The sequence below is a fragment of the Ambystoma mexicanum genome, chromosome 1q, assembly GCF_040938575.1.
Source record: "Ambystoma mexicanum isolate Mex_15411 chromosome 1q, UKY_AmexF1_1, whole genome shotgun sequence".
Taxonomy (NCBI): Eukaryota; Metazoa; Chordata; class Amphibia; order Caudata; family Ambystomatidae; genus Ambystoma; species Ambystoma mexicanum.
The window spans coordinates 1539312991-1539333411 of NC_090922.1; the positions used below are offsets into that span (position 1 = coordinate 1539312991).

Consider the following 20421-nt stretch of genomic DNA (forward strand, 5'->3'; position numbering starts at 1 on the left):
CTTTTTCGGGAGCAGACGCACTGGGAACACTTGTGTTCCCAGCACGTCCACTCCCGATGGCCACCATGGAAAGGGAAAACAGACTCTGTTTTCCCTTTCCATGGTGGCGGCCATTTTCTTTTTTTTTCTCCCGAAACGCTGCAACGTCGAAACGCAGCAGCGTTTCAGGACAAAAAAAAAAGCTTTTAGTGCCCCGGTCACACAATTTTTGCAGGCCGGGGTACTAATAGCAATAGAACCCTCGCGTCGGGGTCATTACCATCCCAGGTAATGCCCAGGGGCCTTCGGTAAGGCCCTCGCTTCGCTCGGGTCCTTACCTATGGGCCCCGGGGCATTACCTGGGATGGTAATGCCCCCGAAGCTCGGGTTCTATTGCTTAAATGGCATATTTCAAAAGATCTTTAAAAGAGTTGTCTGCCTTGTATTAGTGACCACTCACAATAGGGACAAACATCTTCAACACTCTGTTCAACCACCATGGCTTCCAGGAAAAAAGGTTGTTATGCCAGTCATCATCAAGTACTTTGCTCTTTTCTTGTCATAACTGTATGTAGGGCATGAAACGACTCTATAGCTTTAGTGAGGCTTCCATTATTCTCATCATTTGGATGCACTACCATGCAGCAGCTCTGGCCAATCTTGGTACAGACGCCTCCTTCCATTGCTGTTAGTAGGTCCAGTACATAGCGGTTTTGAAATGTAATCAACTGCACTGCCCTAAGTTCGTCCTTCACAGCATTTCGTCCTAACTCTATTCTGTTTCCCAACGTCAACAGTTCATAGCGGTTTATTTGAATCCATTTAGAATTTGCTGCTGCTTGTAATCCTGGTAACAAAAGAAGTGAAAAATACTGTTGTTGAACTAAAAACACGTAAATCCTACAGAATTCCTGCCAATCTATCCTTCGATGCTTTGCTAAAATAATTGCTTCTCTGCTTTATTCGCAAGTAAAAGAACATATACTTCTTTCATGATTTGTTGAAAATAGACTGCTATAGATACATATACATGTATACACACATATAAGTGGTGTGACAGTGCGGCGCACCACAAATAATCACACTGACTCTTATGAAAGGTCCAAGGATGTTTATTTAAAGATGTAATGGTCAGATTGGCACTTTTATTCTTGATTCCTTGGGGTCTAAGGGACTGGGGATGATTGGTGCTAGGGCCCTCCCTTTCCTCTCTCAACTTCTCCAGGCCTCGGAACCACCTCCCAGCTCCAGACATCCCTACCGGGTTGTTAGTCACTACCGATCCATAACACCTGTCTGTTCTACTAACTATGACTATAGGAATTTTTCTTAAGATGCTGGCTACCTATCTCCCTAGGGAGCTTCTAAATGTCCCTCTCCTATGATTGGTTAGTCTCTCTGGGAATAGGGAATGGTCCCTTCTTTCGCCCAGTCTTATGCTCACACCTTTCACATTCTCTCACTCCTGATCTTTCCTGTACTGCTCCCTTAAACTATTCTCCTCTCACCACATTACTGTCCCTCCAATCTCTCACTCTGCCTTTCTACCTCAACCTGTCAACCTTACTTCATTTCCCACTCCTATTCGTTACTACCGCTTGTACTTTCAACTATTCCTCTACCTTCGTTCTTTTCCCCTTCACACTCTACTTTTCCACCTCTTGCTATTCTCGTCGTTATAATTTCCATCTCACTTAATGCTAATAACCCCTCCTAGTCTCCCACTCACTGTCGCTCTTACTGCTCTACTACTTGTCCTATTTCCCTACTACAACTACCTCTCTACTACCTTTACTGCTCTAAAACACTAGGGGATATGGTGCCATGTATACTGATCTCACTGTTACAGAACCTGGGGATATAGTGTCCCACTCACCCTAAACTAGCCCCTGTTCCTGTCATGAACTTCAGATCACGCCCCTTTTGGACCTCCTGGTCCTTGTCTCAATGGGGCTTACATTCCGTACTACTTCCAACATGGCCATCCAGAGCTGAAGCCCTTGCTTGCTCCATGCGCTGAACGCGGCGTGATCTATTTATAGACCACGCCTTCCACGGCTCCGCGCGTCTCAATGCTATTGCAGAGTAGCCCAGACGTGTGTTCGTAGCTCCCAGTATTGTTTCCTCTGTCCCAGTGCTATTACCCACTCCTGTCCCTTTCCCCCTTCCTGGTTCCGAGCATTTCTAGCCTTTCCCAGACTCCCGGATTCCTGGACTCCGCGATCCCAGAACTAAACGCAACCTGGAACGAGACGAGATTCGAGCAGCGCTGTTCAAGACCAGGAGCGTTCGCAAGAAGGCAGCAATCGAAGACACCGGCAAACACCGGACCCAGGTGAGAAGGGGGGAACTCCTTGACAGTTTGAGACGCCACCCGATCGAACCTAAAAACGGAATGGAAGCCGCCGTGCAGAACTTAATGCTACGCATGCAAGAAGTATCAACCGAGTTTCAAAATCTTAAGGCGGAAAACGCCGCGCTCAAACAATTGGTCTTATTCCAGGATTCTGCTACAAAGGAGGTTGCCCTGTTGGGCGGTATTGTTGACAAGTACGATTGTTCGGCAAAATCCTTCGCGGATTCCTGGATTCATGCCTGGTCCACTTTACCTTTAAGCCCTATTATTTCTCGACTCCTAGGGCTACGGTGGGTTTCATCATATCCCACCTTTCCGGCAACGCCTTCACTTGGGCAACACCCCTTGTTAACTCCGGCTATGCCCTCCTAAACGACTATGATGGGTTCATACAGGCCCTTAAAAGCATGTTTGACCGTCCAGAGCAGGTCTATACTGCCCAAGAACGCTTGCTGCACTTTCAACAGGGTTCCCAAGATATGCTCACTTATGTGACCAGATTTAAACAATTGGCCAAGGAAGCAGACTGGTCCTCTGAGGTTAGTTTTACCCTGTTCAGGAGAGGCCTAAACGAAGAGATCAAGGATGAACTGGCCAGGGTGGCCAGACCAAATTCATTCCAAGCACTAATGGACCTGGCCTTGCAAATAGACTTTCGCATCCAGGAAAGGAAGGCTGAAAGGAAGAAATCCAAGGGAAACCCACCCAAGACGTCCTTTGAGAGGACAGCCAGAACGGACGCAAACCCAAGTCCAGCCCCAGAACCTGAACCCATGCAAATTGGAGCCTTTCGTGGACCCATATCACCTCAAGAAAGATTGAGAAGGATCCATACGGGTTTGTGGATGTATTGTGCTTCAGACAAACATTTGGTCAGGGAATGTCCTCTGGCACCTCCTCGGCGTTCGGGAAACGCCAGCTCACGATCTTAAATGGAACAGAGATTCGGGAGAGAGATGTTTGCTCCACATCAATTCCATCCTTGAACTCTCCTGGACAAAACAGTTTGGTGATACTAGAGGCCTTCCTGTCACCCTCCAAAGACAAGACCTATCCCATTCTGGCCTTGGTGGACTGCAAAGCTATGGGAATTTTCATTGATCAAGACTGGGTTGTTAGTCATCATATTCCGTACGAGACACGAAACACCATGCATCCGGTGGAAGCAATTCAAAGACCCCTCTCTTCAGGACCCATAAGCCTGCAGACTAAAGAGAACCAACTTTCCATAAACCATCAACAAGAGCGGATTACATTCGACATCATTAAGTCAGCCCATTACCCCATGGTTTTGGGTATGCCCTGGTTACAAAAGCACAATCCGTATATCAATTGGACAGCAGGATCATTATTCCTGGGCTCAGAGTTCTGTATGTCCCACTGTCTATCCCTGGATCCCTCCTCAGTAACTCCTAAAGAACCACCGAGAGACCAAGAAACACCACTTATGGTTTCCAATATCATACAAGTTCCAGAGGCCTATCAGGGATATGCTGATGTATTTTCTACTGCCATAGTCCAGGCCTTACCCCCTCACAGGTTCGAAGACTGTGCCATTGATACAGATCCCTAAGCTGTAATTCCCTTCGGCAGAATGTACATTCTTTCCAAACCCGAGAAAAAGGCCCTTCGGGAATACCTAGACACTAATCTTGAAAACGGCACCATAAGACCCTCGTAATCTCCAGCGGGTGCTTCATTGTTCTTCGTTCCCAAGGAGGATACCAAGGAACTCAGACCTTGCCTCGACTATAGAGGCTTAAATCAATGCACCCTCAAGTATCGGTACCCACTGCCCCTGATCTCGGATATCCTGGAAGCTGTGAGAGGAGCCGTAATATTCACCAAATTGGATCTCAGGGGTGCCTACCATTTGATCCGTATCCGGGAAGGAGACAAGTGGAAGACCGCATTTAGAACACCCTTTGGCCACTACGAGTACCTGGTCATGCCCTTTGGACTAGCCAATGCCCCAGCAGTATTCCAATGTTTTATGGATAGGGTGTTCTCTGATATGTTGTTTCTCTTCGTCATTGTCTATCTGGACGACATATTGATTTTTTCCAAGGACCCTCTGAAGCATGAAGGACATGTTAAGGCAGTTCTACAAAGACTCCGGGAACATCATCTCTTAGCCAAGCCTGAAAAATGTGTGTTTCACGTTACCTCTGTGCACTATCTGGGATTTATCCTTAGTCCAGAGGGGATTGGCATGGACACTTCAAAAGTAAAGGCCATTCTCGCCTGGCCTACTCTCACGTCTGTGAAACAAATCCAATCCTTCCTAGGACTAGCCAATTTGTACCGGAAGTTCATAGCCACCTTTTCCGAGATTGTACAACCCATAGTGGCTCTGCTAAAGAAGGACACCCCATTTGTCTGGTCAACATTACAAGAAACTGCATTCCAGCGTTTAAAGACTGAGTTCACACAAGCTCCCATTTTGGCTCAACCCGATACAAGTCGACCCTTTTTAGTGGAAACGGATGCCTCTAATTACGCTATAGGAGCAGTGTTGAAGCAGAAGATGGAGGACGATTTGGAGCACCCCGTTGCTTATCTGTCAAGAACCTTAACTCCTAGTGAAACGCACTACTCCGTCCTGGAAAAGGAACTCTTAGCCATTCGCCAAGCCTTCACTGAATGGCGACACCTACTTCTGGGAGTCAGACATCCTGTCCAAGTCCGTACTGATCATCGAAACCTTCAGATTCTACAGTCACTGGAGTGCAGGAATAGTCGTCAGGCACGTTGGGCCTACTCTTTTGCCCAGTATCAGTTCCACATTACCCATGTCACTGGATCACAGAACCTGATCGCTGACGCCTTGTTCGCCGTCCTGACTACGTGACCACTGAAGATAAGGCATTTCCTAAAATGTTCTCTCCCACTATCTTCGTAGCCCAAGCAGTTGATCTCCTGGAAGAAGTCCGATCGCAAACTCAATCCTCGGAATTATGGAAGGACATTTCAACACGAAATCTCTGGAAATTAAGAGCCAAGGAAGGCTACTTATTCAAGGACAATGCACTACTCATTCCTACACGGAAGCTACAGCAAAAAATAATAAACCTTTGTCATGACACACTCCATTCCGGGCACCGAGGTATCACCAGCACCCTCCGTCTTATCCAGAGACAGTTCTGGTGGCCTAAAATGAAGTCTGACGTGCAGCAATTCCAGGCTTGTATAACCTGTGTCCAAAATAAACATGATAACAAAAGACCGGCAGGTCTTCTTCTGCAGCCCACTCTATCTTCTAAACCATGGGAAATCATCGCTACAGACTTCATAGTGGAGTTACCACCTTCCTGAGGATATACTACCATCATGGTCACCATAGATTTGTTTACCCATATGGCCCATTTTACGCCACTGATGAAACTACCCTCCTCTTCAGAGCTAGCTGGAATATTTCTGGAACACATATTCCGACTACATGGGCTTCCTTCCAAGATCATATCTGACCGGGGTCCCCAATACATTTCACAATTCTGGAAACACCCCTGTTGGGTACTAGGAATCCAACGTGCCCTCTCTTCAGGATATCAGCCCAAACCAACGGAGTCACAGAATGTGCAAATCAGACCCTGGAACAATATCTCCGATGTTTCGCCACCAAGGTCCAGGATGACTGGTCTCTCCTGATACCCGTTGCAGAATTCCCTTACAACAACTCCGAACACTCAGCGCTACAGACCAGCCCCTTTTATTGTAGCCAGGGGTTCCATCCATCGGTCTTACCCTTGGTTCTTCCTTACCCTACACCAGTACCTACTGTTGACTCCTGGATCAAAACTCTTATCAACATTCACCGGGAGGCTAAAGAACACTTAGAGAAAGCCAGATTACAGACCAAGAGGTATGCAGATTCCAAGAGAAGACCAGGTCCTTCCTATACGGTCGGTGACCGAGTGTGGTTGTCATCAAAACTACTTCTCTGACACTTGCGACCAAACAAGCTGGCACCCCGCTACTATGGTCCATTTCCCATCAAGGAGATTATCAATCCTGTCTCATATCGAATCAAACTACCTGACACCTGGAAAAGAATTCATCCAGTTTTTCACACATCCGTATTGAAGCCCTACATCCAATCCTCTCGAAAATCCAGTAGACCATCTCCTCTACTGGTTGACAACCAACTGGAATATGAGGTGTCCCGGATTTGTGACTCCAGGTATAAGCGGGGCCATCTTCAATACCTATTGGAGTGGAAAGGATATCCTCCTAGTGAAAGGACCTGGGAACCTATTTCAAATATCAAGGCTCCTCGGTTGCTCAGAAGATTTCACCTAATACACCCGGTCAAACCTGGAGGTAAAGGCCTTCGGAGGAGGCATGCTGTCATGAACTTCAGATCACGCCCCTTTTGGACCTCCTGGTCCTTGTCTCAAAGGCGCTTACATTCCGTACTACTTCCAACATGGCCGTCCAGAGCTGAAGCCCTTGCTCGCTCCATGCGCTGAACGCGGCGTGATCTATTTATAGACCACGCCTTCCGCGGCTGTGCGCGTCTCAATGCTACTGCAGAGTAGCCCAGACGTGTGTTCGTAGCTCGCGGTATTGTTTCCTTTGTCCCAGTGCTATTACCCACTCCTTTCCCTTTCCCCCTTCCTGGTTCCGAGCATTTCTAGCCTTTCCCAGACTCCCGGATTCCTGGACTCCGCGATCCCGGAACTAAACACAACCTGGAACCAGACGAGATTCGAGCAGCGCTGTTCAAGACCAGGAGCGTTCGCAAGAAGGCAGCGCTCGAAGACACCAGCAAACACCGGACCCAGGTGAGAAGGGGGGAACTCCTTGACAGTTCCTCCCTCAGGGACCTCCAGAGATATGGTGCCCTGCTCACCCTCTACTAGCCTCTGTTCTTCCCTCAGGGACCTCCAGGGACACTACCTCTACTGTTCACACTCCTCTCTCTCTCTCACACAAACACTCTAGATACCGCCTCCTTAATAATAACCTCCGCACTCCAGTCGCTTTCACCTCCTCTGGTCTCTTGGACATCCTCCTCCTTCTCCTGCCCTCACGCAACTAACCCACACTAGCATACTCACACACATCTCCTTAAATACCACACCCCCTCCCAGGATTGGCTGCTCACCCTGTCCAATCACTTAACTGGCTCAAGAGGGAGTGGCAGAGGGAGTGTTTAGGGAAGCTTCAAAAAGGGCTTGTAAGCCCTGCCTCCATTTCCGGAAGCATCTCTGGCAAGGAGAGTGGAAGGGTTCTTGGGGAACTGGAGTCCCTGGTCCATAAGGCCTTCTAATGGGCCTTTTCTGTATTAATATCTCTGTTGAGCTGGTGGAAGCCTCATTAATAAGGCCTCTTTTCCTGAATGGTGTGTAGATTTCAGGAGACTTTGCAACATTGCTTTATGGGTGGCCGGTGTTAGGCTGCCAGCTGTGTGCTATGAGGAGGTGTGAACTGCTGCTGCATGGTGGCTTCCCTATGCTGCCTGCTGTTAGGCAGAAACCTGTGCAGTTCCCTTAGGGACCACTGTAAAAGGATTAAGACTACAGGTGTTGGCAGTAAACCCAATTGGTAGCAGTCTGTACCACCCAGATTTACCTGGTAGCTGTGGCTGAGCAGCCAGACTTCTCTCAAGAAGAGTTAGACAGTATGTAGAGTATACAAGATAGGTACCAAAATACAGCAGCACAAGCAAACACTGACCAGAGCTTTGGTATCAAGTATATAATTGTTTATTTAAAGACACACTTAGAAACACTCTAGCACTATTATTATAAGCAAATTCAAAAACACAGTCACTATTAATATATAGGGCCTCATTACACGGACGGCGGTGGACCAAGGTGCTATTAGCACCTTGGTCCATGCCGGTAAAATACTGGCACCGCCTTGGTGGAAAGGGGAATTACCGCCCTATTCCAAGGTTGGTGGGGCAGTAATTCCCCCTTCCCCTATTGCCCTTCCCAACTCCCATTTTTGCCCAATAGGGCATAATGGGAATGGGGAAGGTGCTAATTGCGGCACCGCAAATTGCGGTACCGTAATTAGCTCCCTGGTCCCTTTGCGGGTTGGTTTTTAATGCCTGCAAAAAGCAGGCGTTAAAGTCTCCAACCCGCAAAGGGACCTCGTAGTAAGGCAGTAAGGGTTAACGGTCACCGGTACCATTAACGGTGACCGTTAATCCTTACCGCCGTCCGTGTAATGAGGCCCATATACATCCCTTATTCCTTATTAGACAAGTCTTAGTTAACACCACTTATTTCCAGACAGAGATGAGCGCTTAACCAAAGATGGCACTTCAATAAGTTTAAGAGAAAGGGAGGGAAAAGGCAGAAATTAGGAACAGCACACAACACAATACTTTAGAAGCACTCAGCAAGGCAGGAAAGTCAAAGTCTACTTGTGAGCAAAAAGTTCAGAGGCCAGACTCTCTCTTGGAGAGAGTAGAACACGAATGCGCCCAAGATCACACAGTTTAAAAGGCTTGGAAAGTCTTGCAGAGAGTTTAAAAAGGAATCAGTTCAGCTCAGAAAAGTTCAGTTAGCCAGCCTAGGGCCAACCCAAGTGGTAAGTTGAGGATTTATGAGACACACCACACAGACCGTTGCGATGGAGGCCATGCGGACACAGTACCTTGAAAGTGGAGAGAATCCTCCAGCGGGGACAGTTGTTCCTGGCAGTGGATGCAAGTCGCAGCGTCGTCCAGAGGAAGAGATGATCTCGACGTGGAGGAAAGCTGAAGGTCGTTGCACTACCAGAGAAGAAACCAGCCGCAGAGTTCTCGGGTAAAAAGGTGCTACCCTTTTTATTCGTGGTAGTGTGAAAACGTGGTATCCCGGTTGCCGGGGTGCTTGGCACAGGCAAGGCGGCCACGAGATGATTCGGGAAGGCGAAAAGGCGGGCAAACTGGTTATCCCCACCAGTCAAAGGAAGAAGACTCTTTGGGATGAAGATCTCTGTCGTTGGAAGAGGTGGTGAGTCGGTTCAGCAGGGCTCCACCGGTGGTGTCGTTGTTGCAGGTCGGCTCAGCTTCTCCCTCTTCGGATTCTTTGGTTCTGTGGCGACGTCTGAAGTCCCAGTCCCCAAAGCCCTGCTTTTATGCAGAAAACCCCCATTCATCAGTCCTAGCTGTCACTCAAACATGCTAAGTGGTGAGCCGGGCGGCTCACCACTGGGCCAATCACACAAGAGTGCGACTTGAGTTGGCAAGGCAACTCAGTCCAGGGTGCCTAAACCCTCTCCCACACCCCCTGTGTTACCCAGACAGAGTGGCACCACTTTTGGAGGCTTCTGTGGAGAAGCCCACCAAAAAGTGGAACAAAGGGCTTGACTTGGGTTGGAGTCACAGAAGCGAACACAAATGCCATTTTGGAACCGAGTTCTGGCAAAAAATACCAACTGGTGATTTAATATTAAATAAATAAACCAGCGGTATGTTTGAGGCTTTGTTAAAAAGTATTAGCCTCGAACAATGGGAAAATCCCATAGGAATATATTTGCGGTTGAATATAAAAAGTATTATCCACTGCCACCAGCCAAAACTCGCTCAGGGGGGACTGGACATGCCCCCTCGAACAACAGACCCAGGGGCAATCAAATTGCCCCTACCAGTACGCCCACAATATGATGGTTTGTACTGGTTCTGTTCACAATTTAGGACTAGTAAAGCCAATGGTGACTTTACATGCCCTGGGAGACAGTAGTCAGTCCCAGGGTACGGAGTCTATGTTTGGAGGTCACTATGACACCCCGGTGTTATGGCACGGAGGGTGCTGTGTAACACACATATCAAAAACACATGAAGCCCTATGGAGTAAAAGACCCCATAGCACATAAAACACATTCCAAAGTCAAAGGATATCTCAAATCATGTCTAAGGGCCTCATTACACGGAAGGCGGTAAGGATTAACGGTCACCAGTAATGGTACTGGTGACCATTAACCCTTACCGCCTTACTACGAGGTCCCTTTGCGGGTAGGTACTTTAACGCCTGCTGTTTAGCAAGCGTTAAAAACTAACCCGCAAAGGGACCAGGGTGCTAATTACGGTACAGCAATTTGCCGCACCGTAATTAGCGCCTTCCCCATTCCCGTAGAGCCCTATGGGGCACAAATGGGAATGGGGAAGGGCAATGGGGGAAGGGGGAATTACCGCCCCGCCAACCTTGGAATAGGGCAGTAATTCCCCTTTCCACCAAGGCGGTGCCGGTATTTTACTGGCATGGTATTTTACTGGCTAATAGCACCTTGGTCCTCCGCCTACCGTGTAATGAGGCCCTAAGAGTGGGAGAAAAAGAGTCTCACTCTTAGCAAGAGAAAAAAATAAACCCCAAAAAATCCAGCAAAGCTGTTGGGGGGGCTCACTAGGTTTGGGAAATTAGCCTTAACAGAGAATTCCCCCTAACACCTGCCACAGCAGTTTTCCCCGGTCAGTGTGTGGCATCATCAGCTTAGTGAAGGTTGGGATGCGAGGGGATCTGTACACAGTCGCGTAAGCACCAGGGAATGTTTGGTGTGGACTCCCTCCCTTCCATGACACGGCCTGTAAGCAGGCCTTGTTACACAGGTTTAGTGAATTTTTCACAGAGAAAATGAACATCACCAAAAGGAACGATTTGACGTTGTGGTATGTGCAGGGGAGTACAAGGACACCAGAGCACATACCCCTGACGTTTCCGGAGGGAGCTGCATGTAAGCAAGAGCACCATAGGCCCAGTACAGGTCTGTGAATGTGGTCGTCCCTCCTCTCATACCCGTCAGTGTTAGTGTGTGCTGGAAATTCTTTGTCTCTCCCACATTAAAGCTGCGGTGTGATCTGAGACATAAAGAAGGTTGTGTGAGGTTTTGTATTTTAACTGATTGTTTTTTGTCATCAATATACGTCACCTTTGGCACATCATTCCCCCATATAGACACGCATGTGCTGCACTACCTCCGGACCCATCCCTGCCAATCCTTATGCCCCACATGATGTCATACCGCTCTGCGATGCATCTCCCTGATACCAACGGTGTCATGCATAATTGCGGCCTTGTATTGCACCACAGGATGTCCCGCCCAACCTTATCTTTGCAAATGTAAAAAGTGAACAGTTTAAATGTTATTTTATGGGCTTTCATTTAAGACGTCGTAGACTTCACTGCCATGTTGAGAACAGAAATGGCAAAGAAGTGGATATTCAGACGAAAGTGTACATGATGCCAATGTAAAATTTGATACTGACATGCCTGATGATAATCCATACACACGTGCAAAGTTATAGCATTTTAGGCCAAATATTTCATACTCGAAATGACTAAAAAGTATTAAAAGGGCGAAACAATGGGCCTCATTACGAGGTGGCCGGTAAGGGATTACCGGCACCGGTAAGGAGACTGGTGCCGGTAATCTCTTACCGCCCAACTACGAGGTCCCTTAGCAGGTCCCTCCAGTAACGCCTGGTCTGACCAGGAGTTATGGATGGGACCTGTTAAGGGACCTTGAAGCTAATAACGGTACCACAATTTGCGGTACCGTTATTAGCGCCTTCCCCATTCCCATTGAGCCCTATGGGGGCTCAAATGGGAATGGGGAATGGCATTTTCAATGGGGACTTACCGGTCCCGCAAAGGTCGGACTGCACTGGTAAGTCCCCATTGAGCCAAGCCGGAGGTAGTACTAGTATGGGAGGCAGTCATGGTGCAAATAGCGCCATGACTACCACCATACTCGGAATGAGGCCCACTGTCTCACCAACTGTAGAGTTGGACTGGGATGTTCTGCATAAAATATGTAACCTGCTTATGTAATTTGTTAAGAAGCTTCTACTGTATAAATGTGCCATTTATGGCAAAACTGGATTTTAGCTAAAGTAACTGTGGGAGGTTCTGGACATTGTAAAACTCACATCATAAATCTGACATCATGTCCTTGAAACCCAACCAGCTGATAGGAAGGCGGTAACTATCAGATTCCACTACACGGCCAAAGCATAGATTCCAGATTCTACTACCAGGCCAAAGCATAGCTGACCGAATCTCAGTGAGGCCTAGATTCAGAAAATCCCACTAAAATCCCATTAAAAGGAGAAAAGCTGTGGGACCTTTAGCATCTTGGGGACAACACTGTACTTAAGAACCAGCGTGCCTCACCTCCTGAGACCTTAATCCTTGATTGCTCGTCCATTGCTACCAACAATAGAGAATCTTGGCTGGGGTGCTCTGTGCTTCTACTCTGCCACATAGTGGGCAGGAGTACAGATAACCGCTCTGCAGGCTTTACACTTACTCTATGGGATAGAGAGAGTAGATACATCAAATGATAAGGATCTCAATATTTTGGAAGGTCTCTTTTGGAAGGGTCATTGGGCCTCATTACAAGTTTGCCGGTCTGGAAACAACGGTACTGGTAAGCTTGCCAGTACCGTTGTTTCCATAACGGCAAACTACGAGTTCTGTGAGCAGGTGCCTTTCAGCCCTCCAAGTCTGACATGGCGGGCGGAACGGCACCCGATCGCACAACTGCATCCGTCCTCCCCATTCCCATGGAGTCCAAAGGGACTTAAATGGGAATGGGGAGTAATTTTCCTCTGGCGCCCGGAATGGGCAATTACCAGGTCCGCTGAGGGGCTGTAATGCCCTGGTAATTGCCCATTCCCGGGTCCTAGAAAAAAGAATTACTCCGGCGGTAGACATGCCATTTTTACCGGCACGGCAACCGCCACAGTCATAATGAGGCCCATTCTTTTGGAATTGGGGCTACAGTCATTATCACTCATATGTACTAGGAAAGTGACGCTGCAGAATAAAATACTAGACCCACCAAAGGGTTCCCTTTATGTATCCCTGAAAGATATTCTCCAAAGAGAAGCCTCTGGGGTACTAAACAGTTTTAGAACTGAATGAAAATCCCAGAGATAAGCAAAATGTACATTAGTCTGACTTGGTTAAACAGTGCAAGAAAATTAAACATATATTCCTTGAATACGTAGGTACAGTAAGGAAATATGTTACTTTACTGGAATATTTAAAACGTTTCCCGAATCACAATTATCTGTTTGTATTTATGAGATTCAGAGTCAATCAATTGCATACAATGGGCCTCATTACGACCCAGGCGTTAAGGGTTAACGCCGTCGTTAACCCTTAACGCCTATTCTGATTTTAACGGCTGCTTTTAGCAGCCGTTAAAATCCATGGCGCTAACCTGCCATGATGCTAATTAGGCCACCGTAATTTACGGTGGCGTAATTAGCGCCTTCCCCACTCCCATTATGCCCTATCGGGCAAAAATGGGAATGGGGAAGGGAAAATGGGAAATGGGAATTTACCGCCCCACTCACCTTGGAATGGGGCGGTAAATCCGCCATCCACCATGGTGTAAACGTAGTTGTAATGACCCCCAATGTAATTTTGGGGCCTGAGAAAAGGATTGTTAAGAGAATGATGTCGCTTCTGTAATATCCAAGGCATCTTGAAAACATGTAATAACAGAGTATGGGCCTTATCACGAGTTTGGCGGTAACACTTAAATCTGGCGGTAGCGCTATTACCACTGGATTTAAGGGTCCGCCAAAATCAGGGCTTTTATCAGAGCGATTATACATACACAGAGGTTAGACATTTATTGTTAATTTTTATATATAATGACAATTTGGCTACAGCTGAACATTCTTATAATCAGCTTTTCATTCAGTTTATGAACTTAGGACGTTAGAGGTTAATTTCAACATTTCAGCTTATCCAGGATCAATTTCATTTGGTTAACCTTTTTGTTCACTAGAACGGCTATGATATGGGTTGGCCCTCATTACATGTCTGCCGGTCCAGAAAGAAGGATACTGGTAGCAACGTACCAGCATCGTTTCCGGACCCGCAGACTACAACTGTGCCTGCCAGTGCCGTTGTGTACGGCAGGTCTGACCTGCCGGGTACAACGGCCGCGGTAGGCACAGTTGTCACAAAGCAGCGGCGCCGTTACTAACAGTGCTAGTGCTTCCGAGTCCCCATTCAAGAATGGGGACTAACATTTTCCGGTACCCGAGACCCCGGCCCACCAGGACTTGCAATGTCCCGGTGGCACTGGGATATCAGGCACTGGAACCAGTGTTAAAGTCCAGCGGCAACCGCCAGTAGCACCGGCACCGGCGCGTTACTGCCAGACTTGTAATGAGGCCTTTATGTCTAAATCCCTTTCATTTAAGGCAGAATTGAGCCATTTCATTTTAAAATGTACACGTTATATTGCCTCACAGCTCAGTAAAGATTTAATGATTAAATGCAACACTTCACATCATCACCACTCGCCCTTCACACCAAGCCAATTCTCTATAAAGTAGTGCTTTAAATGAAATAGTTCCCTGGCCTTGGGTCAGTACATGGAGCTACAATATTCTAATCATAAGCGCTGCAAAAAAGACAGGCAATAGTGTTGGGCACTAGTGTGGATCCTGCAATTTGCTGCAAAAGGAGAAACACTGCAGTGTTCAGCTAGAAGGGCATCCATGTGGGGCATGCATGTCTTGCACATTCTGACTTCTGGAGTAATGCTGGAGGTCCAGGCAGTGTTCCACTAGAAGGGCATCCAGGTGGGGCATGCATGCCTTGCACATTCTGACTTCTGGAGTAATGCTGGAGGTCCAGGCAGTGTTCCGCTAGAAGCGCATTCCAGGTGGGGCATGCGTGCCTTGCACATTCTGACTTCTGGAGTAATGTTGGAGATTCCAGGCAATGCTCCGCTAGAAGGGCATCCAGGTGGGGCATGCATGCCTTGCACATTCTGACTTCCGGAGTAATGTTGGAGATTCCAGGCAGTGTTCTGCTAGAAGGGCATCCAGTGGGGTATGCATGTCTTGCACATTCTGACTTCCGGAGTAATGTTGGAGATTCCAGGCAGTGTTCCGCTAGACGGGCATCCAGGTGGGGCTTGCATGCCTTGCACATTCTGACTTCCAGAATAATGTTGCAGACTCCAGGCAGTGTTCAGCTAGAAGGGCATTCTAGGTGGGGCATGCATGTCTTGCACATTCTGACTTCTGGAGTAATGGTGTAGATTCCAGGCAGTGTTCTGCTAGAAGGGCATCCAGGTGGGGCATGCATGTCTGCACATTCTGACTTCTGGAGTAATGTTGCAGACTCCAGGCAGTGTTCAGCTAGAAGGGCATTCCAGGTGGGGCATGCATGTCTTGCACATTCTGACTTCCGGAGTAATGGTGGAGATTCCAGGCAGTGTTCCCCTAGAAGGGCATTCCAGGCGGGGAATGCATGTCTTGCACATTCTGACTTCTGGAGTAATGTTGGAGATTCCAGGCAATGCTCCGCTAGAAGGGCATCCAGGTGGGGCATGCATGTCTTGCACATTGTGACTTCCGGAGTAATGTTGGAGATTCCAGGCAGTGTTCCGCTAGAAGGGCATCCAGGTGGGGCATGCATGCCTTGCACATTCTGACTTCCGGGGTAATGTTGGAGATTCCAGGCAGTGTTCCGCTAGAAGGGCATTCAGGTGGGGCATGCATGTCTTGCACATTCTGACTTCCGGAGTAATGTTGGAGATTCCAGCTTTCCTCCTTGATGAGCATTGCCTTTCCACGTTTCCTACTCCATGTTTTGAAGTTCACATTAAAACTACTTTGTGAGAATGTTAAAATGGAATTAATTCCCATTTTATACTTAAATAGAATAGTACTGCAACTAAACCAGTTCTATTTGTAATTCACACTTCTTTGCACACTGCAATTAGTGTAAAGTTAAATATGCATTTTTACTTTACAGTTTCTCTACAGTTCAGGCAGTTCTACCTTTATAACACCTTGCAGAGGTACTGCAGCATGGCTGGCATCACTGGGCTAAACATATCAATGGAGTCGCGTGGGTGAAAGCAGGACGGCTGGCACCTGTGTGTCCATTGTTCCCACGTTTATAGTTGGGAGTATTGCTGCTTATTTGTTGGGAGTATTAGCACATTCTTGGGGAATAAATGTGGCCAGTCACCACCTGTGTGGAAAGCAGGTATTATCAGCTGCCGTCTATAATATTAAAAATAAATAATTTCCTATTGCACGTGTTCACCCAGAGGTTCATGGGTTTACACAGCAAGTGGCCATTAACACATAAGAGAATAGAGCAAAAATGAAGCAACTTTTTATCAAAAATGGGTGGGGGGCCTTCAGCAAGCATCTGAAGGATCAAATGATCTGTGGCGGCGTGCAATCTTAGACCAAGGGCATTCCAGATATATGGAGTGAAAATCAAAAAGACTATTCCATCTGCCTACCTTCTGAAACAAGAGATTCTCATCTGTAGGGCTAGAAATAAAGGGAGGACAACCGTGGAAGGAATGGACTGTAGAAAGGGGCGGGAGGGTGGGATGTGCCATAAAAGGCACAATGAGCTAGACAAAGCACGTTAGCCCCAATCGGCGAGATCACCGTAAACTAATGCAGATGGTAATGAAAAAGAGTGATATGGTCATATTCAAATGCCAGAACGAAGACAGGCTGGCCCCTTCTGTGCCACCAGAAATGTATTTATATAAACCCACAGTCAAGTAAAACACATAGCCATATTCAATTCTTGAAAACATGATATCAGAGTATGCAGGATAAGAAAAATTGGGCTATTCAGCAAACACTTAAAATATACTGCCATTCACTGTGTTTGAGGATAAGTGATCGCTCGCAGTCAATACTGACACCCAGGTAGCTGGCTAGAGCACCTAACACAGAAGGAGTTCAGGGAAGAATTCCAAGTGCAACCCAAACAACTAATATACCAGTGTTGCCAGGGTTGAGCTTTAGCCAGTGAGATCATATTCACCTGCATTTGAAACAAATGATTCAACCAATCATAATCAGCCTCTATTTGTGTGCCAAAGGAAACTGTGAACAGCTTTGGTGACAAAATATCCACAGTTTTAATCAACAGACATGCTAACCTCAGCATCATTGAAGTGTTCCCTCCACTCTGAAGCTTCAATTGCAAAAGAGATGTCTCCACAGGCATGTCCTCTCTCATGGCAGATAAGAACATCCTGCGTAGCAAGTATTTCCCACATTCCCTACCCTGAAATGGACCCTCACAGGCATGTCATCCCTCATGGAAGATAAGGACATTCTGCGTAGTATTTCCCACATTCACTACCCTGAAATGCACCCTAGCAGGCATGTCCTCTCTCATGGCAGATAAGAACATCCTGCGTAGCAAGTATTTCCCACATTCCCTACCATGAAATGCACCCTAGCAGGCATGTCCTCTCTCATGGCAGATAAGGACATCCTGCGTAGATAAGTAGTCCCCACATTCACTACCCTGAAATGGGCCCTCGGATGCATGTCTTCTCTTATTGCAGGTGTTAGGGAGAATTCTCAGAAATGTGCCAATTTCATTCTACCTTAGAGACCCCCAGCACTTTTGCTGAACTTTAGGACTTTTAATTTGTATCCTGGAGAGTGAGACCTTTTTCCCACTCTCATGTATTTTTATTTAATCTGATCTCTGTGTTTCTTTTGGTTTTGAAGTCTGACAAACTCCATAGGCATCATCTTTACATTGTGTCACACAGCACCTCCAGTGGAGTGGCACAGGCAAGTCTTTCAGATTTCCCAAAGGTTTAAATACCTTCTCTTGGTTACACTACTGTTTCCAAGAGTAGTGAAGTGAAATTGACTTTACTTACATTGTAACTTTCTAGACCCAGCACACACTATCTTACAATAGTGCCGTTAACCCATTAGCGCCTTACTACTAGGTACCTTTGCGGGACCCAACCTGAATGGCTGGTCTAGACCAGCCGTTAAAGTAGGGACCCGCAAAGGGACCTTGGTGCTAAGTACGGTACCACAATTTGCGGTACCGTACTTAGCGCCTTCCCCAGACCCATTGAGCCCTATGGGGCAAAAATGAGAATGGGCCAATGTTCATTGGGGAATTACCGCCCCGCCAACCTTGGAATGGGGTGGTAATTCCACATTGACCATTGGCGGACTCGTTACGATATTGTATCGTAATGAGGGCCACGGTATCCTGTATGTCTAGTTTTTTACAATTAATGGCTGGTGGCAGTGGTTTACTACCACATGTGTTTTTACCGCGGGCTGCAATTGCAGCACCACTAAAGCACCCATGGAGGCCCATTTTGGCCCTGGTCTTATTTTTCCACCATTTCTTTTTGGAAAAGTCCTTCTTGAGATGTGTTCTGCGCGCCAAACCAGGTTTGGTCTCTTTGTTCCTTCTGTCTTTTGCAGGGTTCACTGCTGAAGCCCGTCTCTGGCTCCAGTGTGTCTGTCAGGGGCAGAAAGTGAAGGAGGTGCCTGAAACTCCCAGTGCTTAATCTCCTAGATGTCAGGAATGCACTCCTAGGTGATTGGCTGGCTGGCTGTCCTTGGAGGACATCCACCCTGCTGGGTGACTGACAGCTATGCTGTTAATGAATGGGAGAAGCCTGTATAAAAGGTGAGGCTTTTGGCTTGGAAGGCAGAGTCGACCACTGGAACAAAGGAATTCGAAGAACTTGGAAGAGACACCTGCTGCAACTCCTGGACTGTTGGTTTGCCCAGTGAAGCACTGCTGCTGAGCTGAAGCTCCAAATTCATCTCAACTAGAGAAACCCTGCAAGGACAACTTCTCCCCTTGTGTTGGTGGGACCAATCAACCCCAAAGTGAACTCATCTGGACATCCTCTCAGAGCTGGCTGTACTTCCATTGCTGCTGCAGGAATCGATTGCTAGGGAGAGAAACACCAGAATCAACTATCTCGTTTTTAAGTCGGACCCGAGCTCCAGGAAGATCCTCCGGACTCCCATGAAGCAGTACTGACCAGGCCTGAGCCACCTCAAAAGAGTCCTGGACATCAGATGTGAGGAAAGTCCATTACGGTAGCTGAGAACTGCGGTGGTGCTATTTGTGAGAAATGCGAGGAGCTGAAACCAGGAAATGCCACTGATCTGAAGTTTGCCCATTGCTGCCGCTGACTTTCCATTCGTAGTGCAGGAGACCCCAGATTGTTAGGCAGAATCCTTGGCAGTTCCCTTAGGGAGCACTACAGAAGATTAGGACTACAGGCGAGAGCAATAAATCCCATTTGTATCAGTCTGTACCACAAAGATTTAGTTGGTAGCTGTGGCTGAGCAGTCAGACTTATCTCAAGAGGGAGATGAGCAGTATTCAGGGTTTACACATTAGGCCTACAGTACTATGGAACAAGGAAACACTGACAAAAGCCTTTTATCAAAAAGTATATATATATATTTATTTTATACACTTCTAATAAAACACATTTATCACAGTCGTCAAGCAAGTTAAATTTACGTCAAGGAAAAATATACACACTCCTTATATAAATTGCAGACCAAGTGAACCAGAGTGAAAACTGAGCAAAAACTGCACAGTGACAATTACACACAAGGGTGGCCCTAACAATTTCTCACAAGGGAGGGAAAACACAAGTTATTCAGAAATACCTTCTTACACACCCTAGTAATACTTCCCATCAGTTTGTGAACCAGTTTAAGCAAGACAGTGCATCAGTATAGACAATACTTAAATGAAAACTGAGCAAAATGGCATTTCACAAGGTTTAAAAAGGGAAGGAAAGGTCAGTTGTAAGAAATAGGCGCACAAACACAGTTCTAGATGAGAATCAATCTTGAGAAGGCAGATCTAACAAATGTAGCCAGAGTCAGTAGGCCTGTGCCAGAGTCAGTGGTACAGGGCAAGGGCCCAGGTGCAAAATGTTCTTGTAGCTGCAGTCAAGTCTTTGGTTAACGATTTTGAAAAGGTGGATGCAGAAAGCGAAAGACAATGTAAAGAGAGAGGGGTGGCCAACCCAACAGGTAGGTAAAGGCTTTAAAACACCTTTAGTGCTACTGTGGAGAAAGGGCGGCCTGGCGGAACAATGTACCTTAAAAATGAAGAAGTGGCTCCTGCGGTGGCGGTTGTTCCTGGTAGTTCCTGCAGTTCGGGTGATCCAGCAGAGGAAGAGAGGCTCGAAGGTTCGAGTGACTGCACTACTCAGGGAAGAAACCAGCTGCGGTGCTGTCCGACGAATAAAAGGTACGCTCCTTTAAATCCCGGTCCGGGTGCACTGGTGCCTGGCTATCCAGCCTCCGAGTACTGGGTACTGGCGTTCGACCAAGG

General features: G+C 47.2%; 1 protein-coding gene across 1 annotated transcript in view; it reads right to left on the reverse strand.

The window, feature by feature from the left end:
* The window catches only part of LOC138563365 (zinc finger protein 850-like), a 295001-nt gene that overhangs the window by 161123 nt on the left and 113457 nt on the right, over positions 1-20421 (reverse strand). Inside the window, exons 5-6 of the mRNA XM_069642848.1 lie at positions 12442-12578; positions 524-826 (exon numbers count right to left, since the gene is read on the reverse strand). Of these exons, the coding sequence (XP_069498949.1) occupies positions 524-826; positions 12442-12578 (440 nt within the window). The remainder of the gene's footprint in view (positions 1-523; positions 827-12441; positions 12579-20421) is intronic.